Source organism: Gavia stellata, chromosome 24 (assembly GCF_030936135.1).
Source record: "Gavia stellata isolate bGavSte3 chromosome 24, bGavSte3.hap2, whole genome shotgun sequence".
In the NCBI taxonomy this organism is placed as follows: domain Eukaryota; kingdom Metazoa; phylum Chordata; class Aves; order Gaviiformes; family Gaviidae; genus Gavia; species Gavia stellata.
In genome coordinates this window covers 9,866,444-9,888,803 of record NC_082617.1, presented here as the reverse complement: position 1 = coordinate 9,888,803, position 22,360 = coordinate 9,866,444, and the positions used below count along the sequence as shown (strand labels likewise).

Sequence of the window (22,360 nt, the reverse complement as noted above, 5' to 3'; positions counted from 1 at the left end):
TCATCCCGATGCTGGACCCTGAGATCTATCAGTAACGGCTGCCCCAGCAAACAGCTCCAAACCTGAGCACGCCACGGAGGCTCAATTACTCCCGGCTCTGAGCAGAGATGGGGCAGAACATCACAGCAGGTACCCAGCCTGCACCCGCTCCGAAAACAAAGAGGTTACCAGTCCTGTGGGTGCTCAGTCCCCCTGCTCGTCTAAGAGAAACCCCTTGTGCAGGAGAAAATGTCATGGGGAGCATCCTGTGGGCCCAGTCTGCAAAAATGCTCGGAGGCTGTAGAAAATCAATCCAAATGTGCAGCGTTAACTCACCTTTTCACCTTTGGTGCCTTTCAATCCACGAACACCATCTGCTCCCTTACAGGACATAAAACAAGATGTTAGAAGGGTATAGGTAAGCTTAAGAGTGAAGAATCATTAATCACAGCAATTTTTGCTTCCTCCGACGTTGATGAGGGTATTGCTGCAAACTATGATGTTCCTAAACATACTGCTAATCAAATATCAGCTGCTGACATCTGGCTTTTGGGTCACCAGTGTGTACCTTATAATCACAAACCTCTGCTGACTTGATTCAGCAGGCGGGGTTGGTGGTCTCTGCCCATTCCCTGCCCAGGAGTTACGTTTCCAGGGATAAAACTCACTATGAAAAGTGTATTTTCCAAAAAACCATTTCCACAAATGCCTTGCCAGCACGCTGAGTTCACTCGAGTATTCATAGAAAAACCAGGGCTCGATCTGCGCATGGACGCTTGGGAAGTGAATCCATTTTAAAACCTCTGAGCACATAGCCAGAGGTTTCCGTGCTGCTCTGCAGTGGGTAGCAGCACCGTGTCTACACCCACAACGGTTAAGCTTGGGTCTTTTTTACCACGGTGCTCACCTCTGTGCAGGCACTAATTTTTTTAAAGTACATTTAGGCACTAAAAGGAGGAGGGGGAAAAGTAACACTACTAGTGTGGGCATTTGTGACATGGTGCAGAAGCCCTCCAAAGCTTCACAAAGGCAATCAATCAGTCCGTGGGGTTCAGCCCAGAGGTGCTGCCTGTGGTCAGGATTTGCCCCCTGCTATGCCACCAGCCCTGCTGGGGTAGTCTGTTGGTCCCCCACACTTCCCGTCTATCCTGCCTCTTGGGCTAGAACGTCACCTTCAGGTATCAACACCAGCTGCACTGTGCGATGCAACTCTTACAATAAAAAACAGAAGCTTTTTTTTTTTTTTTGAGGAATAATATTTTGCTTGGGGTATTTTAATTTCTTTTTTCCCCTTCAGCATGTCATGAAAAAGTATAATTAAAAGTACATCAAAATCTGTGCAGCAAGACAGGGTTCTGGTAAGCGAGGCAAGATCTAAAAGTTATTTCTAGCTGCAAACCCAGTGAGACACATTTTTTTCCAAACTGGAGGCTCGTGCAGTTAATAGAACCTTGTCTGTATGCACTACGGGTTTGGTGCATGACACACTTTCTCTAGATCACTCTAATGTGGAACAGTTCCACTTTAGTGGTAAACACAACAGCAAACCATTCCCTAACAGACCACTACATCTCAATCTACAACCTTGCAAGAAATGAGATGGAAGTTTGCTTTGGTTAAATACATCCTGCCTAAATTCTGAAGGCAGAACAGCAAATGGGTTTCTGCTATTGAAAAAATATACAAGGGGGTTTAAAAGGCTTAACTTCACCTATAGTCAGTCCCCAAGCTGTGTTTGTACCTGCTAGCACAGACCCCTGCAGATTCATTGGACCTTTGGGATGCAGGATGCATCTGCACCTGAACTAATACATCTTGATGGGCATAACAGCCAGAGCTGAATGGGGAAAAAATACCCACCGCCTTCTTATCAGCATGCAAGCGCTGCAGGCAGCAGGAGCGAGGAAAGAGCTGGAATTCAATCTAGTGAAAAAGCACATTGCTGAGATGCACCAGCTTCGTCTAACAAGGTTTTGGATCAGGAGCATGAAAAGCTTGCTTTGTTTTAGTAATAGGCTATTTTGTTTTATTAACAAGCCTTGTTAAAGTCTTCACATTCTGGCTGAGATTTACTTTGGTTGTAAACTGGAAATGATTGGAATGGGACTGAGCCATGCTCACGAAGAATTAAAAGAGAAATCTTTCCAAAGCGCTGAACGATGCTAGGAGGGGTTACTGGAGAGCAGGGGACTTGTAATCCCTATGACACGAGAGAAGACACTGGACCAAGGCTTGCTCGAGCAGTAAATGCAGTTGGTCACTGAGGTGGCCCTAAGTGCCCTGGTAGGGCATCTGTGCCCACCGGCAGTGCCCACCTCCAGCACAAGCTGGAGAACTCGAGTTGAACAAGCAACACCGCGGACGATGTTTCTCCGTCCTCCTTACCTTGACTCCACGTGGTCCTGGATAACCGATGGGGCCCTGAGGACCTGGTGGTCCCTGGGGTGAAAAAAATGCAAACAAGAAAAACACATCAAAAACCAACACGAAGGTGCAGCAACAAGAAGAGTGTGTGGAAAACAAATATGCCAGCCACCGGGCTGCTTCAGACCAGGTGGCAATGGCAGTGGCCATCTGAAAGTAGCTCAAAACAGCACAGAGAGCTACAGGAACATCACCTCGAGCAGGGGCACTGGGCTGGGCCAAGGGCAGGGGTCCGTACGATAGGAAAGGAGGAAGAGAAGAGACAAGACAGCAACAACTCGTTAGAAAGGGGATTTATACGCAAAATTGGTGGTTTGTGTCTTAGATTAAAGAACAGAACAAGTTCTTGGAGAGAGGAAGAACACATTCTGCTGCCTCCCCCCTCCCAAACCATCCTAGTTTTGCAGTAACGCAGGAGAGCTTGTGATGGTGACGATCACAGAGAGGAGTTACTGCTTGAGGCACAAGCCTTGGTAATGTCCTTTGGCCTCAGCTGTGTGGGAGAGGAGATGCTCACAAAGCTCCTTTCTGGCACTGAAAGCTGCAAATCTCCAGGGACACCACAAGCTGTGCTGGACACGGTGCCCAATGCGCACCCTGCAAAAACTCTTCTTCCCACCCTCGCTGCCACGCTGTCTTATACCTGCAAATAAATCACTTTATGGAACCCAGTTGGCTTTTATTTTGCCCAATTCCCTAACTAAACAAATACCCTTCCACTTCTCCCAGCCTGAGATGGACAATTTTTTCCAGCCTGACAGCCAGACGGAGCCAACGGATCCACCAGCATCCCAGACCTCGCACAAGCGTTGGCTGGAGGAGACCTGCAGCACCAGCCCCGCTCCGATATCACCTCCCTGATGTTGGCTAAACATCTCCCAGCACAGGAGCACTGGCACAACCGCTTATTGGCTTCTTGTATTCTGCAGAGGCCAACATTTGAATTTTTGGCCTCGTGTGATGCCAGCCGGACAACCGGCTGTGGCCGTGGGTTGTGCTCCGTGCAGCACCCAAGCAAGGCTCGAGCGGACATCCATCAAACTGGACTGCGCTCTAATCAAAGACTTGACAAATGTAATGTTTTTCAAGTGAATGGGACACAGCGGGAATGCAGATGGTAAATCTGGACAGACGGATGACTGTATAATTCAAGGGCTCTAGCCTCCAGCAATATTCTCAAATGCATTGTTAAGGAGGGACTTTGAGGGGGAGGGGAAGAGAAAGGAAGGCCAGGAAATTCAAAGAGAGTTATCTTCTGCATTCCCTGTGCCACGAAGGATATTTATTTGTGTCTGATTAAGAGAAGGCTTCCCTTCACAGTTTCAGTCGTCTTGTCCGCTGTGCTGCAGAGCACTGCTTGCCAGGAAAGCTGGAAGGAGTTGAGAAAAGACCAGCCCGAGCACCAGAAGAGACTCCCAAGCAGACAAAAGCTGGGCTCAGCTTTCAAATTTCAACATGGTTTGTTTCTTGCCACCTCCACTGACCCGCATCCCCTGGCTGCCCAGCCATCCTCGGAGCCCCATGGAGATCTGCCTCCATCCAGCTACTGCGACCTTCCCCTTAGCAGTGATGAGGGTCTTGGTGACACCTACCTGACTCCCCTTCTCTCCAGGAGGACCTTCCTTGCCAGGATGACCCTATTAATATAAGAGACAAAGAGAAGAGGGAAATGGGTTTAGTGCACGGCCACTGCTTCAGAAGCCGACAAGCTCGCTCAGGCAGCTATGATTTATTTCTAAGAGAACAGCTGATCTCCAGGAAGCTCTTACTGATACAAGTAGCCCCCCTGAAGCCAACTTGCAAGAGTAAGCTTTCCCCAAAAGGAAGAGAGCAGCATTTGGGTCCTTGGTGGCATTCTACCTGGTTATTTATACACCTTTACTCTTCACCACCTTTCAGCAGCAAAGCACAAACCATTTTGCAATATTCTTCACATATTAGAACACCTCAGTTTGTTCAGCAGCAAGCAGCACATAAATTTTGCAGATAGGAAAACAGATAAAAATTAACTCCGTGTGTTAGCAGACTTGTGAAGGTCACAAGATGCCCAGACTGGTCAGAGCCCCTCATTAATTTCCTAATTCCTAGAGTCCACTACAAGATCTCATGAGAAACGCTCAGCTAACCTGCATCCCCATTAGACGCCGGCTGGCTGGACGCTGGCCAGCATTCCTCTTGGGATCCGATGCCGAATAACTCAACATCCAAGAATTTCCAACACAGTCTCATTCATAGCCTTTAGAAGCCTTTTGCTGGGATTGCAGTCAGTAGAAAACAAAAGTGTGAATTGCCTCAGATACAGCTTGGAGGATTAGTGAGAAACAGGGGAAATCCATGAAAGTAGTTTTTAGTGTTGATTTTCCTACTGCCGGAACGAAAATGGAGCCAGGATGGAAGGCGGCTCTTTGGTTGGCAATGTCTGTACAAAAGCAATAAGCCCCCTGTGAGGGCACTCACTGCACACCCTGGGACCTTTTATTTTATAAAGGTGATGCTGCTCTAACACCACTAAGACCTTCTGCACTCAGTGGTTTCTTTACTTATGAACGCTCCTCTAAATACACAAATTACTTTCTACCAATATAACAAGGAAAATCATAGGAGTATTTTCCACCATCAGTCTTCAGAACGGGAACGTCAGACAAGCCAGATTTCATAAAACAAGCTGGTTTAATAAAGAAACAAAATGTCAGCTGTCATTTTTACATCAACAAAATGTAAGCGAAAATGCAATCTGAATTTGTCCTGTGAGTTTAAATGGCACCGAAAGCATCAGGGCACAAAAGGGGTCATACAACCGTGCTTGCCTTCAGCTCCTGATATCTTTCTGCACCCCAGGGGAGGCAAAATGGAAGCGCAGCAAGATTTCAAAAGCCTTTGTCCACTCTGCACTAAATCATCACCGTTTTCAAAATGCCCATCTCCATTACTGCTACTAAGATCAAAAATCGATGAGCAACTTGGTTGGCTTTCGCAGTGAGATGCTTCAGGCCCTCGGGGATTTTCAGATATCTTCAGAGACCAATTTCTATGAAGAGAACACGGGCAGGTTTTTGTCCTTGGAAAGCACAGCCCATATGCTTACAAACCTACAAACTGTCTGCAAACCACAGGGCTACCTGTGGCAAAGGACCTGTGTCCATGCACGCTCACGCTTGCAGGTCTTACACAGCCTTCAGTCTGCATAAAAATAGACCTGGCGCCTTCTCCATCCAGCTGAACTTCCCCGGAGGCTGCTGTAGGAATTTCACCTCGAAAGCTACTGCCTTAGAGATGTCCTGGGCTTTGCTTTAGCTGCTCTGTTGACTCAGCTAACAACTGTACGGATGTTCGAAACGCCCTCCATAGGAATGATAATCCCAGGGTGGGAAATGTAATTTTTTTTTTCTGCCATGCTCTGCATTTGCAGTAGTGGAACGTAACTCTTTTGCATTTGTCACTCTTTAAACCAAGTGCCTCTGAGGTGTGTAAAAATGAGAACAGGTTTAAAGGCCAGAGATTTTAAAGACCAATTTCCAGAGCAAGGAGCAAATGATGTTTAAAGTAGGATTAGGAGGAAGCTGCAAGAATACAACACTGACATGCAATTTCAACCTGTTCTTATCACCGTTCTGCAGCAGTGCCCGGCGGCCCCGAGCGAGACGAGGACCACCCCGGGCTAGTGCTGCGGTATGCGTAAATGCACACACAGAGGAGACAGTCCCTACCTCAGTGAGCTGCCCACCTATGTAAAACAGAGAGGAGAAACAGGAGGAGGGGAAAGAGAGGCCCGAAGAGACTGTGAGAATTGCTGCAGCGAGGCTGAGCAAAGCTTGGAGCAGGGACAGGGCTTCTCAAACCCTTCAACCCAGCCGAAACGCAGGCAGGGTTTGCCTGACCTTGCAGGCTCGCACGCCCATGGTGCACCCCAAGGTGGGTGGGTGCAGGATCAGGCCCCACAGCCCTGCCGCCAAGCAGAGAGCTAGGAGAAGAGGACTTACCGGAGGACCATCTGCGCCAGGCATGCCAGGAAGGCCGGGTTTGCCCAGTGGCCCCTAAAAACAAACAGAAAAACAACAGTTGCAATGGTCAGAGTCTCCAGAGCATCGGAGGACGGGGCTTTTCAGACACATTTCTTGCTTCTCCTAGCTGTGAATGGTTGCAGAGAGGTGAGTCTGTTGGAAAAGCTGCCGTGACTTGTAGGGAGTCTGCTTATTTCTGTGGGCAGAGTTCCAGCACCCTGGGATGCTGCAGCGTTAGTGCTGGCACCTCACACAGACGTGATACAGCAATGAGAGCTCAAGAGGAGACGCGGGGACATGAGGCATCAAGCTGCTGTCCTGCTGAAAGGGCACAATGCTGCACATGTGTATAAGCACAAGTTTGAGGATATCAGACTATGGGGGCTCACCAGACCGAGAAATGCCCATTCTTTGGTGACAAATGGCAAGGCAATTAACTGGCAAAGGAAGAGCGGAGCTGCCCCAATTGACCGCGCTTGCTGCTTTAACACCGTTCAATGATTACCTTTTTAATTAAACAACCCCCGATCTCTCATACCACTGAGGAGTGCCACTGCTGCTGCGAGCGTGTGACTCAGCACTGAAACCCGAGAGCCCTTTATCTGACAGAACTGCTAACGTGCTCCTTCGCAGGAGAATTATCCATAATTTGAGCCCATCCCACACTGCCAAGACAAGCAGGGATTCTCCTGGTGCACACGGCGGGACGCACGCTGTGTCCCTACTCAACGGGAGCTGAGCAACACCCGGAGAATTACTGCTCTGTAGGCAAAACTGTTCCCCTTGTTTAAATCCTGATGGTCCCGGGGTGCCTGGGGGGAACCGAGGCCAGCACCTATGCCACGTCAACAGCAGTGGAAAATCAGAGAGAGCGGGTGCAGGCGGGGAGTGCGGCGGAGGCAGAGGGAGGGGATCTCGGCTGAGCGAGCCAAATCCACGGGCTCTTCGCATTACCATCCCGCTCAGACTTCCAGGCATTTCGCTCACAGAAAGAGACAATTTTCAGTCCTCTCCTAACATTTTACCATAGGCTGCCTTCAAAATGTTTCTCTTAAGATGGGAAATGAATACAAATATTATGAATTAGAGGTAAACCGTGCTTTCTTGTCTCTCTTCTGTCTGGAATGACAGGCATTAGATTTTCATAGACACAGCTGCAAACAGATGTTGCATATGGGACAAAGGAGCAGCTGAAGTAGCAAATACATATTAATGGCAACAGTTGTCTTAAGTCAGAGCTGCGTTATTTAAACGTACTTTCTCTCCTGGGGGACCGATCGCGCCTTGTGGACCTGGAAGACCCTGTGAAAAGAAAAAAACTAAGGTCATTAAGGAGCAAGTTCTTTGTTCCAAATGCATTTTGGCAGTACCTCAGCTGAGCATCATTCTAGTGCCTGCGACGGCTGGGGATTTCCCCAGCTCCATTCATTCTCAAAATGTCTTGCGAGAGCCGATAAAATTCCATTTTTGCACGGCATGCCTCCTCTAGAGAGCTGCACCGCTCCGCCGTGCGCAGCCAGGCTCATCCCCAGGATGGAAACAGAGATGCTCCGAGGGAGCAAGACTTGCTGAGAGCCACGGAGAAGGCTGACAGCAAGGCTTGGACATCTGTATTACCCAGCTGGTTCCAGAGCAACTGGACCGTGGGATGCTAAAAATCAGACATAAGCCACAAGATGTGACTCGGCCGAAGAGACTGCTTGGACCTGGGTTTGGCTGTGCATCCCGGCAGCAGAAGCCAGGTGAGAACTGGGGGGATCCAAAACCGGGAGCATTTGCAGGAAGATTTTGGGCCAGCGATGTATCACCAAGCCAATTCCCAGCAAATCTCCTTATTGCGGGCCCCCTCTCCGGCAGGGGAGTGAGGCTTGTTCAAAATTATCATTCCCTTTTCCTACCCATGGAAAAGGAGTTTTCCTCTTACCTGAGCACCCGGGTTACCCTGCTGTCCTGGGGGCCCCGGCTCACCTTGAGGACCCTGCGAGGAGACAAGGGCAGAGCTGAAGGCAGGAAAGGCGAGAGCGGAGCCGGTGCTTCCTCGGGCACCGTGGCTCCTGCCCCCTGCACAGCATCTCGACTCCCTCGCCAACCCGCCGCCGGTTAACCCAGAGCTCCTGGGAAAGGGAAACAACTTCTCTCCGCAGTGGGGTAGGGAGGGGTGAAGTTATTTCAGGGCACACGTGCTTCTCTGCGTGGACGTGCAGCCCAAATGAGCTGAGCAGGGATTTAACGCTACCTGGCTTTGCATCAGCTCTTCTGCAGGGAGTCCATTTCACCCCATTAGTACAAAGTATGAGGCACATAAAGATTTTTTTTTTCCCCTCAGTTAAATTACTATATTTTGATATTCATTAGAACAACACACATCTCGATGAAAATGTTTGATCTTTCATGGGGAAATAATGTGTAATTCCATCAGAAATTATAATAAATTAACATCCATTTGCTGTAGGAAGATACTCTCTGTGGTTTTCACATGCTCTGATAAGAATCTAGACCAGGCTAAAAAGCAATTAGCAAATCTAATTTAATAGAGTACATTTTACATTTCGTTCTATATAATATCTGAACTGTCTGTGAAATTTGCAGTAAAAACTTACCACATTCCCCTTGGGACCTGTTTGTCCATCCATACCAGCCACACCCTGAAAAAGGATTTAAAAATCAGCACTAAGAAAATATCTGGCTGGTTTGCACCACAAAAGCAGAGAAATTGCCATAAAAATAACAAAACATCAGGAGGCCCTTTGGCCCGTGTGGAAAGGCACCGATTTTCTAAAGGTGTTTGGTAAAGCAGCCAATTCCACAAATCCAGTTTACACTTTAAAAAGTCATTTTGGTGGTTTCCCCCCACTGGTTTAACCCACCTGTGAGGCGGAATCAGCACCAGGTCGAGCAAATCCTGGCTAAGTACTGCAGCCGATCGCCTCCGACGGCGAGCAGGCGTGGAGTAGCAAATGACAAGGAACAACCGGACAAAAGACCTCGCTCGGGACGCGAATGCATCTTTCAACAAGGCAGCGGGTGAAGGCAACGAGGCTGCGCTGCCTCGTGTCAAAACAAAAGGCAACCGGGGTCAAACGCTCTCTGAGCATCTTCATTAAGGGGGTAACATGGTACATGGTCATCTGGAGATGTCCTGGTGGGAGTTCCCCTGCCAGCGTTTTGTTCTGGTGGGTGTAATGGCATGCTCGGGCAACGTGAGACAGCTTTGGAGCAGATCCTGAACCCCCATTAAATTTCAGCAGGAGTAGGAGCTCAGAGCGAAGATGTCTTCGTGTCCCAGGAGGGGCTGCGGGCTTTACAACGCTCACCATTAAACGCTGACCCCTTTAGCTCTAGCAGCAGCCCGGGTTTCGGTTTTTAAGTTCCCGGACTTCAGCGAGCTGCAGTGATTTATGGAGAGAGCCCCTGCATCAGCACTTCCAGCAGCGCCCGACAGATAAGGTGACTGTCTCCCAAATAAAAAACGGCATGTTCTTTCCTCGGCTTTCGCCCAAAATATGAACAAACTGCTTTAGAGTCTCGCCAGCCCTCAGGCAAAAGTTAATAGCAAAGCCACTGTGTTAATAACTCTCATTCTTCCCTTTCAGCCTGAGCAAAGCATTAATATTTACTCAGGTGGGCCAAATCTTGAGCAGCCGTAAATGGACGTGATGCCACTGAAAATGGGGGAGAATATGGACTTTGAGCCGTAACTTTTTTTTGAATACCACTTCTTTTCATTGCACAGATGTATAAAATTACGCAGCTATATTATCTGCTTGGATGACTAATGGGGACAGGGTATTTTGCCCGGAAAGCTGAGCTGCCTGCCTGAGGAGGGCAGCAGCCCCGGGAACTCACCGGTGGCCCCGGGGGTCCCGGCGGCCCCTTCGGTCCCAGCAGTCCTCGGGGTCCCTATTAGGGGAAACAAAGGGGGTTAGCGTTCCCACTGCCCCCGCGAGCATGGATCGGGGCAAGCTCGTGCACAGCTGAGCATCGCTCTGCCTGGGGCAGCGTTGGGGCTGGCACGGTAACGACCTTGCCAGTTTTGCAGTAACAGCAGCTTTCTTGGTTTGCAAACGGGTAAGAGAAATCCTGTGTGCATACATCCTTGAATTATAAAGATAAATAATATAGGCGCAGACATTTATTCTCTGGATTGGAAGAAGGCCCACTTAAACCAACTTTTTTTTATTAATTTAATCATATTCCTGGATTACCCTGTAATGCACACAATGATGCAAAACACTTCGCAGCCAAGTCATTCTAGCCGAGGAGTATTATGAAGAATGACCTGATACCGCTAATGGTTCATTAGGGTTAGCATTTCAAAACCTCTCCAGATTTAATTTTTATCACTGACAATCTATACAACTCAGCAAGGCTGGAAAAGGTTTTCAGCCTGCAGCATAAACGCACATTTTCAAAGGCGTTTGGTTCTTAAACATTAACCAGTCAGGACTCCTGGTATCATGGTGTTTTCTTTCCATTTCTAGCTTTCTCACCAAATTTAACCTTGCATATCTTCAGGGAAATTGGTAGGATTGGAGCATCGCGTTGAATAAGCAGAGACATGGCCGAAGAATTGTATTCATTCAATAGAAAGCTCTGCAAATCCCAGCCCAGCACCTCCTCTACCTTGAGCCTTCAGGCAGGTTTGTAGTAAAAGGAAAGGGATGGGGTCTTGTGTGCACTCAGCTGCAGATCTGAAAGCTCACCATTTAAACGCAGGCCCTTGCTTAACTTGGGGACCGTAGGGGGACTCTGGGTATTTACAAGGATGATGCTCATTCACTGTCACGGAGGAAAATCGTTCTTGATTGATGGGCAGTTTTATTTGTCTGCCCTAATATTATACATCCCTTTTTATGGTGTGGAGAGGACAGAGGAATTAAAATGAAATGTTACACGATAAAATAGGAGACATTAAGAAAGTGTCTGATCTTGGAGGCTGTGGGGATTTGATCCTGCAAAAACCCACAGTTTGCAGCACAAACTGGACGGATGCACGGGGTGGTCTGTCCCAGCTGCCGGAGACCTGCACGGGCTAAAGCTTTGCACACCGAGCCCCAGAAGAGCAGAAACTCTGCTTGTATCAACTGGCGATGGGAATTGGAAGGAAATGGAGCAGAATGAAGAAAAAGAAATTTTGAAGTCCCACCAGTAGTTTCAGTTACCATTAAATTTGGTAAGACTCTCTTTTGGCTCAGGATAGCGAAAGAGGCAAACATGCAGATTTAGGGTGTATATATTAATGACAAAAATTTTCCTGTAATGCAATTTAAACCTTTCCCCTGGCCATCACAGATATTTTATCTTGTGTTGCTGAAATAAAAATAAACTTCCCTGCATGCATTATCATCATTTAAGTTCCTCTTTTGTTACTGTGTTACCTGAGCACATAAATGCTTTTAAGAAGTTAATAACCCATAAGTTATTGCTTAGACTTAGTGCTAAGGAGATAGCTGGGTTGATTAATCTTTCCCAGAAGTTAATCAGACATCTCGTCTATAATTCAGTTCCAGTGAGTCCGTAAATGCCAACCCTTCCCTTTCTCACATGAAGTGTGTCCAACAGTTCTCATCAATTACTCTCAGGCCACCACGCTGGGCCTTCGAACAGCAAAATAAGACATTTTGAAAGCAAAGCCGATGGTAAATGATAGATAGTTAATGTTCTTTTCATAACAAAGGAAATGCATTTTGGATGAAATAAGCAGCCAACAACTGTACTACACACAAAAATCTGCAGACAGCCAGAAGCAGAATTTATCATTGCCAGTAAAGTCAAAAATACTCGGTACTGGGGGAAAAAAATGCTTTCAGAGTCTCAAATTGACAACCCAACTGTTTCTTTTCAGTGGGATACTCCCTGAAAGCATTTCTTTGGGTTGGTCAGGAGACGTTTGTTCAACACCACTAGCATCTCCTTTTAACCTTATCGATTTGAGGTGTTCAAGGAACGTGTGGATGAGGCATTGTGGGACATGGTTTAATGGGCATGGTGGTGTTGGCTTATGGTTGGACTTGATGATCTTACAGGTCTTTTCCAACCGTAGTGATTCTGTGATGCTAGGAACTCCCTCCTTCGCTAGCCCTGGGTCAGCTGCTCCGGTGTTAGCAGCATGTGGAGGCCCAAACATTGACAAACTCTGCAGATTTATAAAGTTTTGTGGACTGTGAATGGAATATTCACCCCACTCAAGTCAGGGCAAAAGTCATCTTGAGCCCAACCCTGCCAGGATTTCATCCTAGGATTTCAAAGGGATCACTCCCAGAGCACAAATCTAAGTGTGCGGGCAAGGGAACTGCATGGCTAATTGCTGCCATTGCCCGTGCAATAGCAGACAAAACCGTTCCTCACTGGAGTTTGTTATGAACACTCGCGAAAACTGTGTTTCACGCGTGTGTACCATGTGTAATTTCTACCCCAGCCTACTTACCTGAATCCTAAATAACACATCAGGAAGGATACATGCGGGAAAGGTATGAGACCAATTTAAGCTAAGCTTTACATTTACAATTACATTTTTTTCAGAGACTAGCCCGTGAGCAAACAAAATCAATGAGAATTTTGCTTGTTTAAAAAAACAAAACACCCAAAACCCCCCGATCAAACAAAAAACCCAGAAAGCATCTTCTCTTCTTGGTAGCCATTTTGGCAAAAAAAAGCAAAACAGCGTTGTTACAGCAAAGATAACTCTCTAAACCATTCACATGGCTCTTCAAGCAAGAGAAGCTCAGTCCCTGAAGGACCTCAGAGGTCTTGCTCAGCACCAGAAGAGCTGCCCCATGGGACCCCTAAAAACACCATTATGATATCAAAACCTTGACCAAAGCACTGCTGCTGCACATCAAGCCAAAGGAGGAGATACTCACAGGTTCTCCAGGTAGACCTCTGGGTCCAACTTCTCCATCATCTCCCTGGGTCAGCAACGAAGATGCAGAGAGAAGCAGCAAAAGAGGCAGAACAAGCCAGTTATATGTCAGTCACATCACAGGTGTTTCATTCTTGTTAAATAATAATCACATAGAAAACCAGCTTCCCTGGAGTAATAAAAGGGTAGCCGTGCATAAGGAAGACCTCGTAAGCCTGGAGATTAATACTATGCGTGCAGAATTTACTAAGGATTAGAACTGCTGTAAGGATACTTCATAATTCATGTCGATGTTTATAAAGATGGATTTTGCTAATAGACAAGATATTGCAGAAACAATTCAGGGCGTGTGAGTCAATAACCGCAAGATTTAGTACCAAACTGAATGGGAAGCCAGCATGGGAGCGTCGCCCTGGGAACGTGATTTAGCCAAATTAGGGCTCCTCAGATAAACCAGAGGCAGTAAAGGGGTAATTCTCCATCCCTCCACTCCCATCTCCTGCTGATGCCCTACCGATCCCCCACAAGTATTAGATGGTGCTTCCCCCGAGTTCCTTTTAAATCACCCAAAACCTGAGGGTCCCTCTTAGGAAAGCAATCCCAGCGGTCAGCCCTTGGAAACCCTCCTCTTCTGCTGATAGAATTCACGCTCCTCTTCCCAGTTATGCCCTCCGAGCTTCTCTCCCTGCACACCTCAAATGGTTTCTTTTTCTCTTTAGTCTTAAAGTTCTTCAGGCACTTGTTCTTCCCCCGCAAGACACAGATTTGGTCTTTTCAACTTCAAAGCACTTTACAGCCACAACTAATTAATCCTCACAACTTCACGGTGAGGAAGGTGTTATTATCTGTGCTTTACAGAGGAAACAAATAGCCAAAGGTGGAAAGAAAACATCATGGAAGGGGATTAGAACCTGGGAAATCCATACTCGCTCCTCTGATTAAACCACACGCTTCGCATAGCTATGGATTCAGCATTTTCAATCTCTCCTCTCAAACCAGCCCTTCTAGACCTCTAATCACTTAGTTTGAGCTTTGCTAAAGGCCTTCGACTATTGACTAAAGAGTGTGGAAGGAGAAGTGAACAATTTAATCTTCGATTCCCATGTCTGTCTGGAATTTCTATTCCCCAAGTCTTGCTACAATTTCCTGTATCTTAGAAAATTAGAAGTGAGAGTTTGCTCACCTAGAGGGGGAACATTTTTCTTGTGGGGGGTTTGGTGGTTGGTTTTTTTGGGTTTTTTTGTTTGTTTGTTTGTTTTTTTAAACAAAACCTGAGTTTTCTGACCAGGTCTTTAAAAACCAAATTCTTCTTTTCACTTTTCTCCCCATCTCCTTGCTCTGCTTCCCTCTTGCCATAGCCACCCTGCAGCATCCTGACTGGCAGCAGACAACATGCCGGTGCTGGCTGCTCTTGCCACGTCTCTGGCTGATATTGCATCTGCTTCTTGTTTACAGGAGTTAGTTATGGATTCAAAGGACTGCTGAATCCAGAGATAGACTTACCCTCTCCCCATCCTCTCCGGGTGCTCCCGGGGGTCCGTGGGGGCCTGGCTCACCCTATAAAGAAACAACAGAAAAGCTTCAGAAAAGGCAGAGACACTCCAGCAATAGAAAACATTGGGTAACGGTGAGAAACCAAGCAACAGGCTTGATTTTTCTGTCTGCACCGGGTGCTGAAGGTACTCATACCCTCACAGTTCCCGTCTCCCTGTGCTCTCTGAAGCAGCAGCCCTTCTCCACCTGCTCAGGGCCACGCGTGGCCTCCAGCACTGACAGACCAGTGTCCTCCGGGGACTAGAGCTCACAGGATTTACTGGTGCCACTTCGGCAGGGCTCTGGGAACCGAGCAGGCGCTGTAGCTCCTTCAGGAGAGGGACTCGGGCTCTGCACGCAGTTATTGCTTTACCCAAGACATGCTATTCCATTTCTGGCTGATTACGCATCTCTCAGGCACCATCTCCCCTTTCCTGGGTAGCTTGTAATCACGATGCAATCTCCGCTGTTCAAACACTCCCCTGCTTTATAAAGCAATGGCTGCACTCTCTAGGGAGGAGAGGCACAAACAGCCTGCCAAAATAACCGGCTTCTTGCATTTTTTCCCCATTGTTTAATTATAAAGCGAAGAGAAGAATCCCATTATGTTTTTGGCAATCTCCATCCAACAACTGCACTGTGTAAAAGCATGTTTTGCCTCTTGCTTTATTTTTCAGTCTGCATTTTATTGAGGCAATTCCCCCCCCCCGCCTTTCCAATTTCAAGCAGTCCCAGAAGGATCTTGCAGCTTCCCAGGATGTGAGTGCTGTGCCCGGGAGGGATGCGGTGACATCCCGCACGCTCTTACAGGACACTCATCCTCTCCCAATTGCACCACTGGGGCTCGTCCCCAGCAATAGCTGCCCTCCTCCCAGCACCTCCCAGCCACCTCCTCCTGCCAAGGTATCATTATAGACAGTGGCCAGAAGACAAGCGGAAGGATAACTTACTCTATTTCCCTTCTCACCAGGCAAACCAGCCAAGCCATCAAACCCTCGGTCACCCTAAAAAGAAAAACCAGTTTAGTACACATTTCTACCTGCTGATGAATATCTTTCCAATTTGTTTCCTTTCTGTGTCAAGGAGGGATCGATTTTCTCCCTCAGACACTCAGCCTTCACCTCCCATCAGACCAGTGATGATTTCAAAGTTATAGATTAAAAAAAGAAAAAAGCTCAAAGTCATTTTACCTCCACCCTCTTCCCCCAGCACCTACAGCAGAGCTTCTCTGGGTGACTTCTCCATGAACTAAATAAAGCATCTCCCTTCTGGACAGAAGTCCAATTATTTGTTTCTTTATTTCTTCTAGTCCAATGATTTGTTTATTTATTTTTAATTCCATGGAATTACAAATGGTAAGCCATTGGTAAGCAAACTGAAAACTAGTATTCCCACGCCTGCCAACAGTTCCCCGAACACCACTCTGAGCTTTACTACAATCCATCCCATACATCCTTTTAACCCTCCTGGGCACTCCAAGGAAGCAAATATATATACAGACAAATTCTGGAAACTGTCTTAAGGAAGTCAAGATCAGAAGCCAGATCTGTTTTGACCTAAAAAAGAACGTCATCAGCTGGTAAATTTGGTGACTTCACACAGATGCTTCAGGGGCATTATTGCGACTTTCGCCTGCCTGACCCCAGCCTGAGCAGGCACAAAGCCAGCTGTGAGACCGGGGCTGTATGGGGCATATATAGCCCCAAACTACTGATACTGGGAAGGCAAACCAAGGCAAGGATGGTTCCCAGCATACCTCTTTTCTTACACATCTCCAGCAGCTCCTGCCACTGCCTACTGCTGTAAAAGCAGCTCTGGGCCAAACAGAGCTTTGGGCATCCTTCTGGGGAGCATGATGCCAAGCCCAAAATAACGAGCTCTGCTAAAAGGCTGGGTGTGTTAATTTGTGCTTGGCACCGTGTTGAGAAAGTCACGCAACCTCACGCTGGCAGAGCGCAGGCAGCGTTTGCCAGCATCTGCCTGCAAATGACCGTGCGAATGTCCCCTAAGTGCGCTCCTCACGTCCCCTGCCCAGGTCCGTGGATGCTCCCAAGGGAAACGGGCAACTTGTTGAGAAATTCAAACGTGAGGAAGAAAAAGCAAAACCCCGCTAGTCCTAGAGCAGGCGAGCAGCAGGAGCCTGCCTTCCCAGGGCTTTCGCCCGTGCTCACGCAGCTCCTCCGGGTCGGCATGTGGAGAGCTCATGGTGAACCATAGCAAGCTGCAATGGGGTTTCTCTCCAAACTTGTGCCCTGTTCCACCTCCTGTGTCTAGGGGAAAACAGGGACAGGAATGCAGGGAGACAGCCTTTTCCCGAAAGCATCAACTCTTTGGAAAGGAGAGAAGACGCAGGGGCATTTGTATGTCGTGGGTGACACCATCTCCTAACGCCCAGGGCAGAAGGCAGCGAGCACCACCCAGTAGATAGAAAAGTCCCTTTTTCTCTGTAAAGAGGTGAAGCCCCTTGTATTTTCACATAATAATGATATGTGAAAATAGTACCAGCTCCTCCCTTCCACAAATCCTTTACCTATTAGCAAGGAAAGGAAAGTCGGTTACACCTGAGCAGATCGGAGGACAGACGGGTCTGGCCAAGGCTGGCCGAGGTGCACCCAGGGCAACCAACAGCTCTTTCCTTTTGGCAGGTCCTAGAGCACCGCTCTGTCTCTGCCCACAGCAAATTTCCTTCTCCTTTCCAGCGTTGCTTGTTATTCCGTTTTCCCTCCTTCCCTGGCACCCACTCCTTTGAGGGCAGTCGACAGTCGTTAAAGCACTTTACTGGATAAATGATCTGCAGTCTCCTGTCTCTGTATCAAAACCCCCCATCTATTCCAGCTTTAAGTATATACATAATAAAGTACTTAAACCTTCTAATACATGATTCCCTGAGCAAACTTTCTCTGCATTCAATTTCAGTGGAACAGCTTCTTTCGTGCTTGATAATACCCACAGATCACAGCTGAACGGAGGGATTTTGTCTCAAATAAAAATATAGGGCATTAAAATTCCTCACCACGCCTTCTGCATTTCCTCACCCAGTTAACAGGTAATTTTGGTAGTTATATTTTAGGACGTTTCCAACCACTCATTCATGTTTGTTTTTCATAATTGGGATTCCGAAGTATTTGTTCTACAACTGCAGCCAAGGGAGTATATTTCATTCTTAAGAGGATCCAGTAATTTTAAAAAGTTGCATTAAAAAAAAAGGAAAAAGAAAAGAAAAGAAAAAGATTGCTTTGCTGCCTTCTAGGTGTGTGCTTAACTTCCCTCTCAAACACAGAGCCCATGACTTCACAGGAGTCGCTGGACCGTTTCAACAACCTCCTCCAAGCAAGGGGGGCTCCTTCTGCCAAGGGTCCCTCGGTTCACGCTTGCTCAGAAGTGGATGCAATTTCTAAAAGCGCATAAATACGTGGCGCTACCTTTGGTCCTGTCTGGCCTGGCATTCCCCGGGCACCGTCGCTGCCAGCTCGTCCCTGCAACAGAGAAAAGCAAAGTCAAATACAAAGGGTAAGGCAGGACCGCAGAGACATCTGCTCTTTGGTCTGCGGGCGAGTGAAGTTGTATTTAAGTCGGAGCTGGCCGGCTGGGGAGCAGCTTCCCTTGGTGAGGGAAAAAATGCTGGTCTGGTTTTGAAGCAGCATCCCCGGCTCAGCCTGGCGCTAATGAGGGGTGGGAGACAAACGGCAGCGAAGCCGCCTCACTACGTGGGATGATGGGACGTGGTCATTGGCTTTAATTTGAAAAAATTAGCTTCCAACTCATTTTAAGATATGCTAATGACAACGTCCGCAAATTGAAATGAGAGAATTTTTTTTAAGAAAGCCAGAAGTGGGTCACGCAAAAGACTTTCTTGTTTCTTCTTCTGGCAAGCCAAGTCACGACGAGCCAGAGGATGGAGGTAAGTAAAAGTCGGCATCAGGGATGTCGACAGAGCGAGCGAGCATGATTTATACCAGCTCCAGAAACCCTCCGGGGACTGGATCCTCCTCGCGCACTACTGAGACTTGGGGACTGTCCAAACCAGCCCGGAGCATTTATGCAGCTACAACCTCAACGCCACGGAGCAAAAAAACCCCAAAAGACAACAAAAGAGTCGCGTGGACTTGCAGTTGTCCCCACACCACCCAGCTTTTAACTCTCATCCTTATTTTGCATCTGCCCAGATGGATGGAGGGGTCCTGGACAAGCCACCGGCTGGCCGCCGGCCTGCTCTTGTGTAACGCTCTCGGTTCTCAGAAATTGTTTGGCAGCAGAAACAATTTCTAGCAGAAACTGTACTTAATGCCATCGTCAGTGCAGCTCCCGGGACACTCACCCTGCGGCCTGGTTTTCCTGCCGGACCAGGAGGACCCTGGATGCCTCGTGGACCCTGCAAGACATCAAGGAGAGAGGAAGAAATGCCATCACCCGAAGGCACTGCTGGCATCGCGGATCAGGCGCTGCTGGGGCTGTCAGGGTCACCAGGGCTACAAAATGGGATGTGAACCCCTTGAGCTGAGCCCATGGTTCAAAATACACAGGAAAGGCTCAGGACTGAGCATCTCCGGACAGGAATTGCACGCGTTTATCTACGAGGAAGTTTTTCCCTACAAGCAGCTCCACATGGTGGAGAGAAATCACTTCCCCCACCATTAGAAAATGGGAACTTTCCCTTAACATGGGATTTACGGCTTGGAAGAACAATTTTCTAAGCATTAGCAAACTCCCCCCACTCCAACCTATCTCGTATTTACAGGACTTCTCCGTGAATGTCTTTGCAGGAAGGGACTACCACCTGCAGAATTTTACACTGTTGGGTGAAAATTATGTCTTGAGTCTGCATTTGGATACTTGAAGGGACATTTGTATGCAAAACAGATGTTCCCACACCTTCCTACTTTCAGCTGGCATTGGGTTACAGACTCACTCCTTCACATCAGCCTCTAAAGCAGGACTGGCTGCTCCACACCTTCGTTTCCCCCAGATCCCCCCAGTCGCCCAATCTGCCCATACTCACCTGAGGTCCCATTTCTCCAGCTTCTCCCTTTAGTCCTCCACTGCCCGGGGGTCCCTTTGAACAGAGAACATGATTTATTACATTTTTCCACAACAGAGCCAGCGGGTAGATTCATACCGTGTTAAGAAAGAGCCATTCATGCAGGTAACCCAGAGCATCGCGGAGCCGGCGCCAGCTGGGTCTGCTCCGTCCTCGCTTGCCTGTCCACTTACCATGGGGCCCGGCCGCCCCGTCAGACCCATCGGACCCGCTGGTCCTCTCAGCGCCAGCTGCAACAGAAAGAGAAACGCTGCTCAGTTGGTGTCTCTGCTTCGTCGCTGCAATAGGACAAAGCCACCATCGCACCACCAGCTGCACAGTCTCCCCACGCCCCGAGAACCACGAATCCTTGGAGCAGTGTCCATACCCTCCGTGAATTTACCCAAGAACGTCCAACCTGCTGCCCTGCCGACTCCTTTCTGCATCCACAAGCGGGCAAAGCCCCCGGAGGTGCACGGGTCTGCTGAGAGGACGCATGGACCTACTCTCCACTTGCCCGCAGGCATCCTCCCCCCGTGCACCCACTCTGCATCGCGCCCATGAAGCACAAAACCCCTGTATAGGTGCGTATAGACACGCCCAGACCCAGGGCAGATGGAAGGGTGAGGAGGTACCTGCATTTAAACCAGATGAGACTCTGCCTCTGCAGGTCAGATCCCCTTTTCCATCATCGCATATAGACACAATAAAATAGATGCTTTTTGCAACAAATTATTGAAGGTAAATGTCAAAACTTTGTCTGGACAGGCTATAGGGTTGTTCACACACATTTATGATCCCAGTTCAGTTTAGGTGGATTTTTTCTTTGTGATCCTAGGAGTTCAATTTTGGAAGAATGTTTTCCTTTTTTTTTTTTCTTTGGTCCCTGTTTAATATCCTGCAACCAGAATGACAATTCTCTTTGCAACAGGGGGCTTTTAGCTCAATAATTAAGGAGTCACGTAACCATGCATCAAGTCAGTAGTTTCCATGGTGGGTAGTAATGGGGCTGGTCCACACTTTAAAACATCACTCGGACAATTTGTTCCCTCATGACAATTCAGCACTTTAAGAGAGTTGTAATTATCTGTGTACTCCAGTAATTAAAATCTACCCGGGATTGCACTTGGAACGGCATAAATATTGCAGAAATGCTAGATTACATGGCATCTTTTTACAACACCCCATTAAAAGGTAGATGCTCTGAAACACTGTCGGCTGGGACAATGTTCAATGTCTAATGAAGCCAAATTTTAAGGGAATAAATCAAGCTAATAATGCAATTAACAACAACGGTAACAAGAAAACCAAACCCCAAAAAAGGAAAAAAGATATCCTTCCTCCTGCAGGACTCCTTTTCCATTTCTGCCATATTCCTGTAACTTCCTCACAAAAAAAACCCCATTTATTTCCCTTTCTGCTTTGGTATCAGGGTTTTCGGCTGAAATTGTCTGACAATAGGTTGAAGTTAACCAAGAAATGGATTTTTTCCTTTATGGAAATATTCAACTTTTCATCCACAGCCCAAAAGTCACCCAGGATTTGTTTGGTTTTTAAATTTTTCCCAAAAACTGAAAATTAAAAGAACAGAGAAAAGGGACTTAGAGTGAGGGGAGGGAGGTTCTTTGTTCTTTTCATAACAGTCACAATTTTCAACAGGCAGAAAAAAAAAGAACAAAACCAGAGAGTCTGAGAAAGCAGATGCTTCTCATGAAATGTTCATCTGGTCAAAACCCCTATTTCCCAGCAAAATAAAATGCTGATGGAAAAACCGTAGGCAGCCTTGAAATTAAGACTGACAAGGTTAACACCAGAAACATAATCCACCGATATTATTCTCAGAGGAAGGTTAATAGACAGGAAAATGCAGTGGCTGGTGGCATCAGGGCCCGGTACTCTACCTGAATATGTATAAAATCAAACTCCTTTGTAAAAGGGGAGTTGGATGAAAACCAGAAGAGCCGCAGCTAAGCCAAACCCCTCATTATAAACCTGAAAGAGGCGTGTGCCATGCAGCTGGGTGGAGACCCCAATGGACTTTATTTCATTCAAGGGTGAAATAAATTGCTTTTTAGCCTAATTCAGCAGACTGGCCCCAAAAAGTCTGCGCTAAAGCGACCGCCAACAGCTCTGAAAAACAGACTGACTACGTCTGAGCCACACGACCCAGCTGCAGCCAGATGTGGGCTTCGGACCTGAGGAGCACCCCTAAGCTCCGTCCCTGGATGATTGCATTTGGCAGGGGGAGGACCAATGCCCCCAAAGCTGTGTCTCTTTGCGAACTGCCTCCCTAAACTATCTTAAATTTTCACTTTCACTGCAAGGGTGTGCTCACAGCCAGAATTTGGTCCCTCCTGGGCAAGATCAGGGCAAACACAGCAGGAGGGCACTTGTGGGGGTCCCTACGTTTTCCCTTCTCCTGTAATTGTGCCTCTTGCATCTCTGCTTTTAACATGTCAATGATCAAATGTAACGTCACACAAGCACTCACAGAAGAAAAATTTCAAAGCTGTACTGGCTAGAAATTAAGTGTTATTTTGAACA

General features: G+C 47.5%; 1 protein-coding gene across 2 annotated transcripts in view; it reads right to left on the bottom strand.

Annotated features, from left to right (window-relative positions):
- Nucleotides 1–22,360, bottom strand: part of COL5A1 (collagen type V alpha 1 chain) — a 160,616-nt gene that overhangs the window by 43,635 nt on the left and 94,621 nt on the right. For both annotated transcript variants that reach the window (XM_059828941.1, XM_059828942.1), the window contains exons 14-28: nt 20,011–20,067; nt 19,799–19,852; nt 19,118–19,171; nt 18,222–18,275; nt 15,750–15,803; nt 14,770–14,823; nt 13,268–13,312; nt 10,251–10,304; nt 9,005–9,049; nt 8,329–8,382; nt 7,662–7,706; nt 6,384–6,437; nt 3,996–4,040; nt 2,365–2,418; nt 316–360 (exon numbers count right to left, since the gene is read on the bottom strand). In XM_059828941.1, coding sequence (XP_059684924.1) covers nt 316–360; nt 2,365–2,418; nt 3,996–4,040; nt 6,384–6,437; nt 7,662–7,706; nt 8,329–8,382; nt 9,005–9,049; nt 10,251–10,304; nt 13,268–13,312; nt 14,770–14,823; nt 15,750–15,803; nt 18,222–18,275; nt 19,118–19,171; nt 19,799–19,852; nt 20,011–20,067 — 768 coding nt within the window. The remainder of the gene's footprint in view (nt 1–315; nt 361–2,364; nt 2,419–3,995; nt 4,041–6,383; nt 6,438–7,661; nt 7,707–8,328; nt 8,383–9,004; nt 9,050–10,250; nt 10,305–13,267; nt 13,313–14,769; nt 14,824–15,749; nt 15,804–18,221; nt 18,276–19,117; nt 19,172–19,798; nt 19,853–20,010; nt 20,068–22,360) is intronic.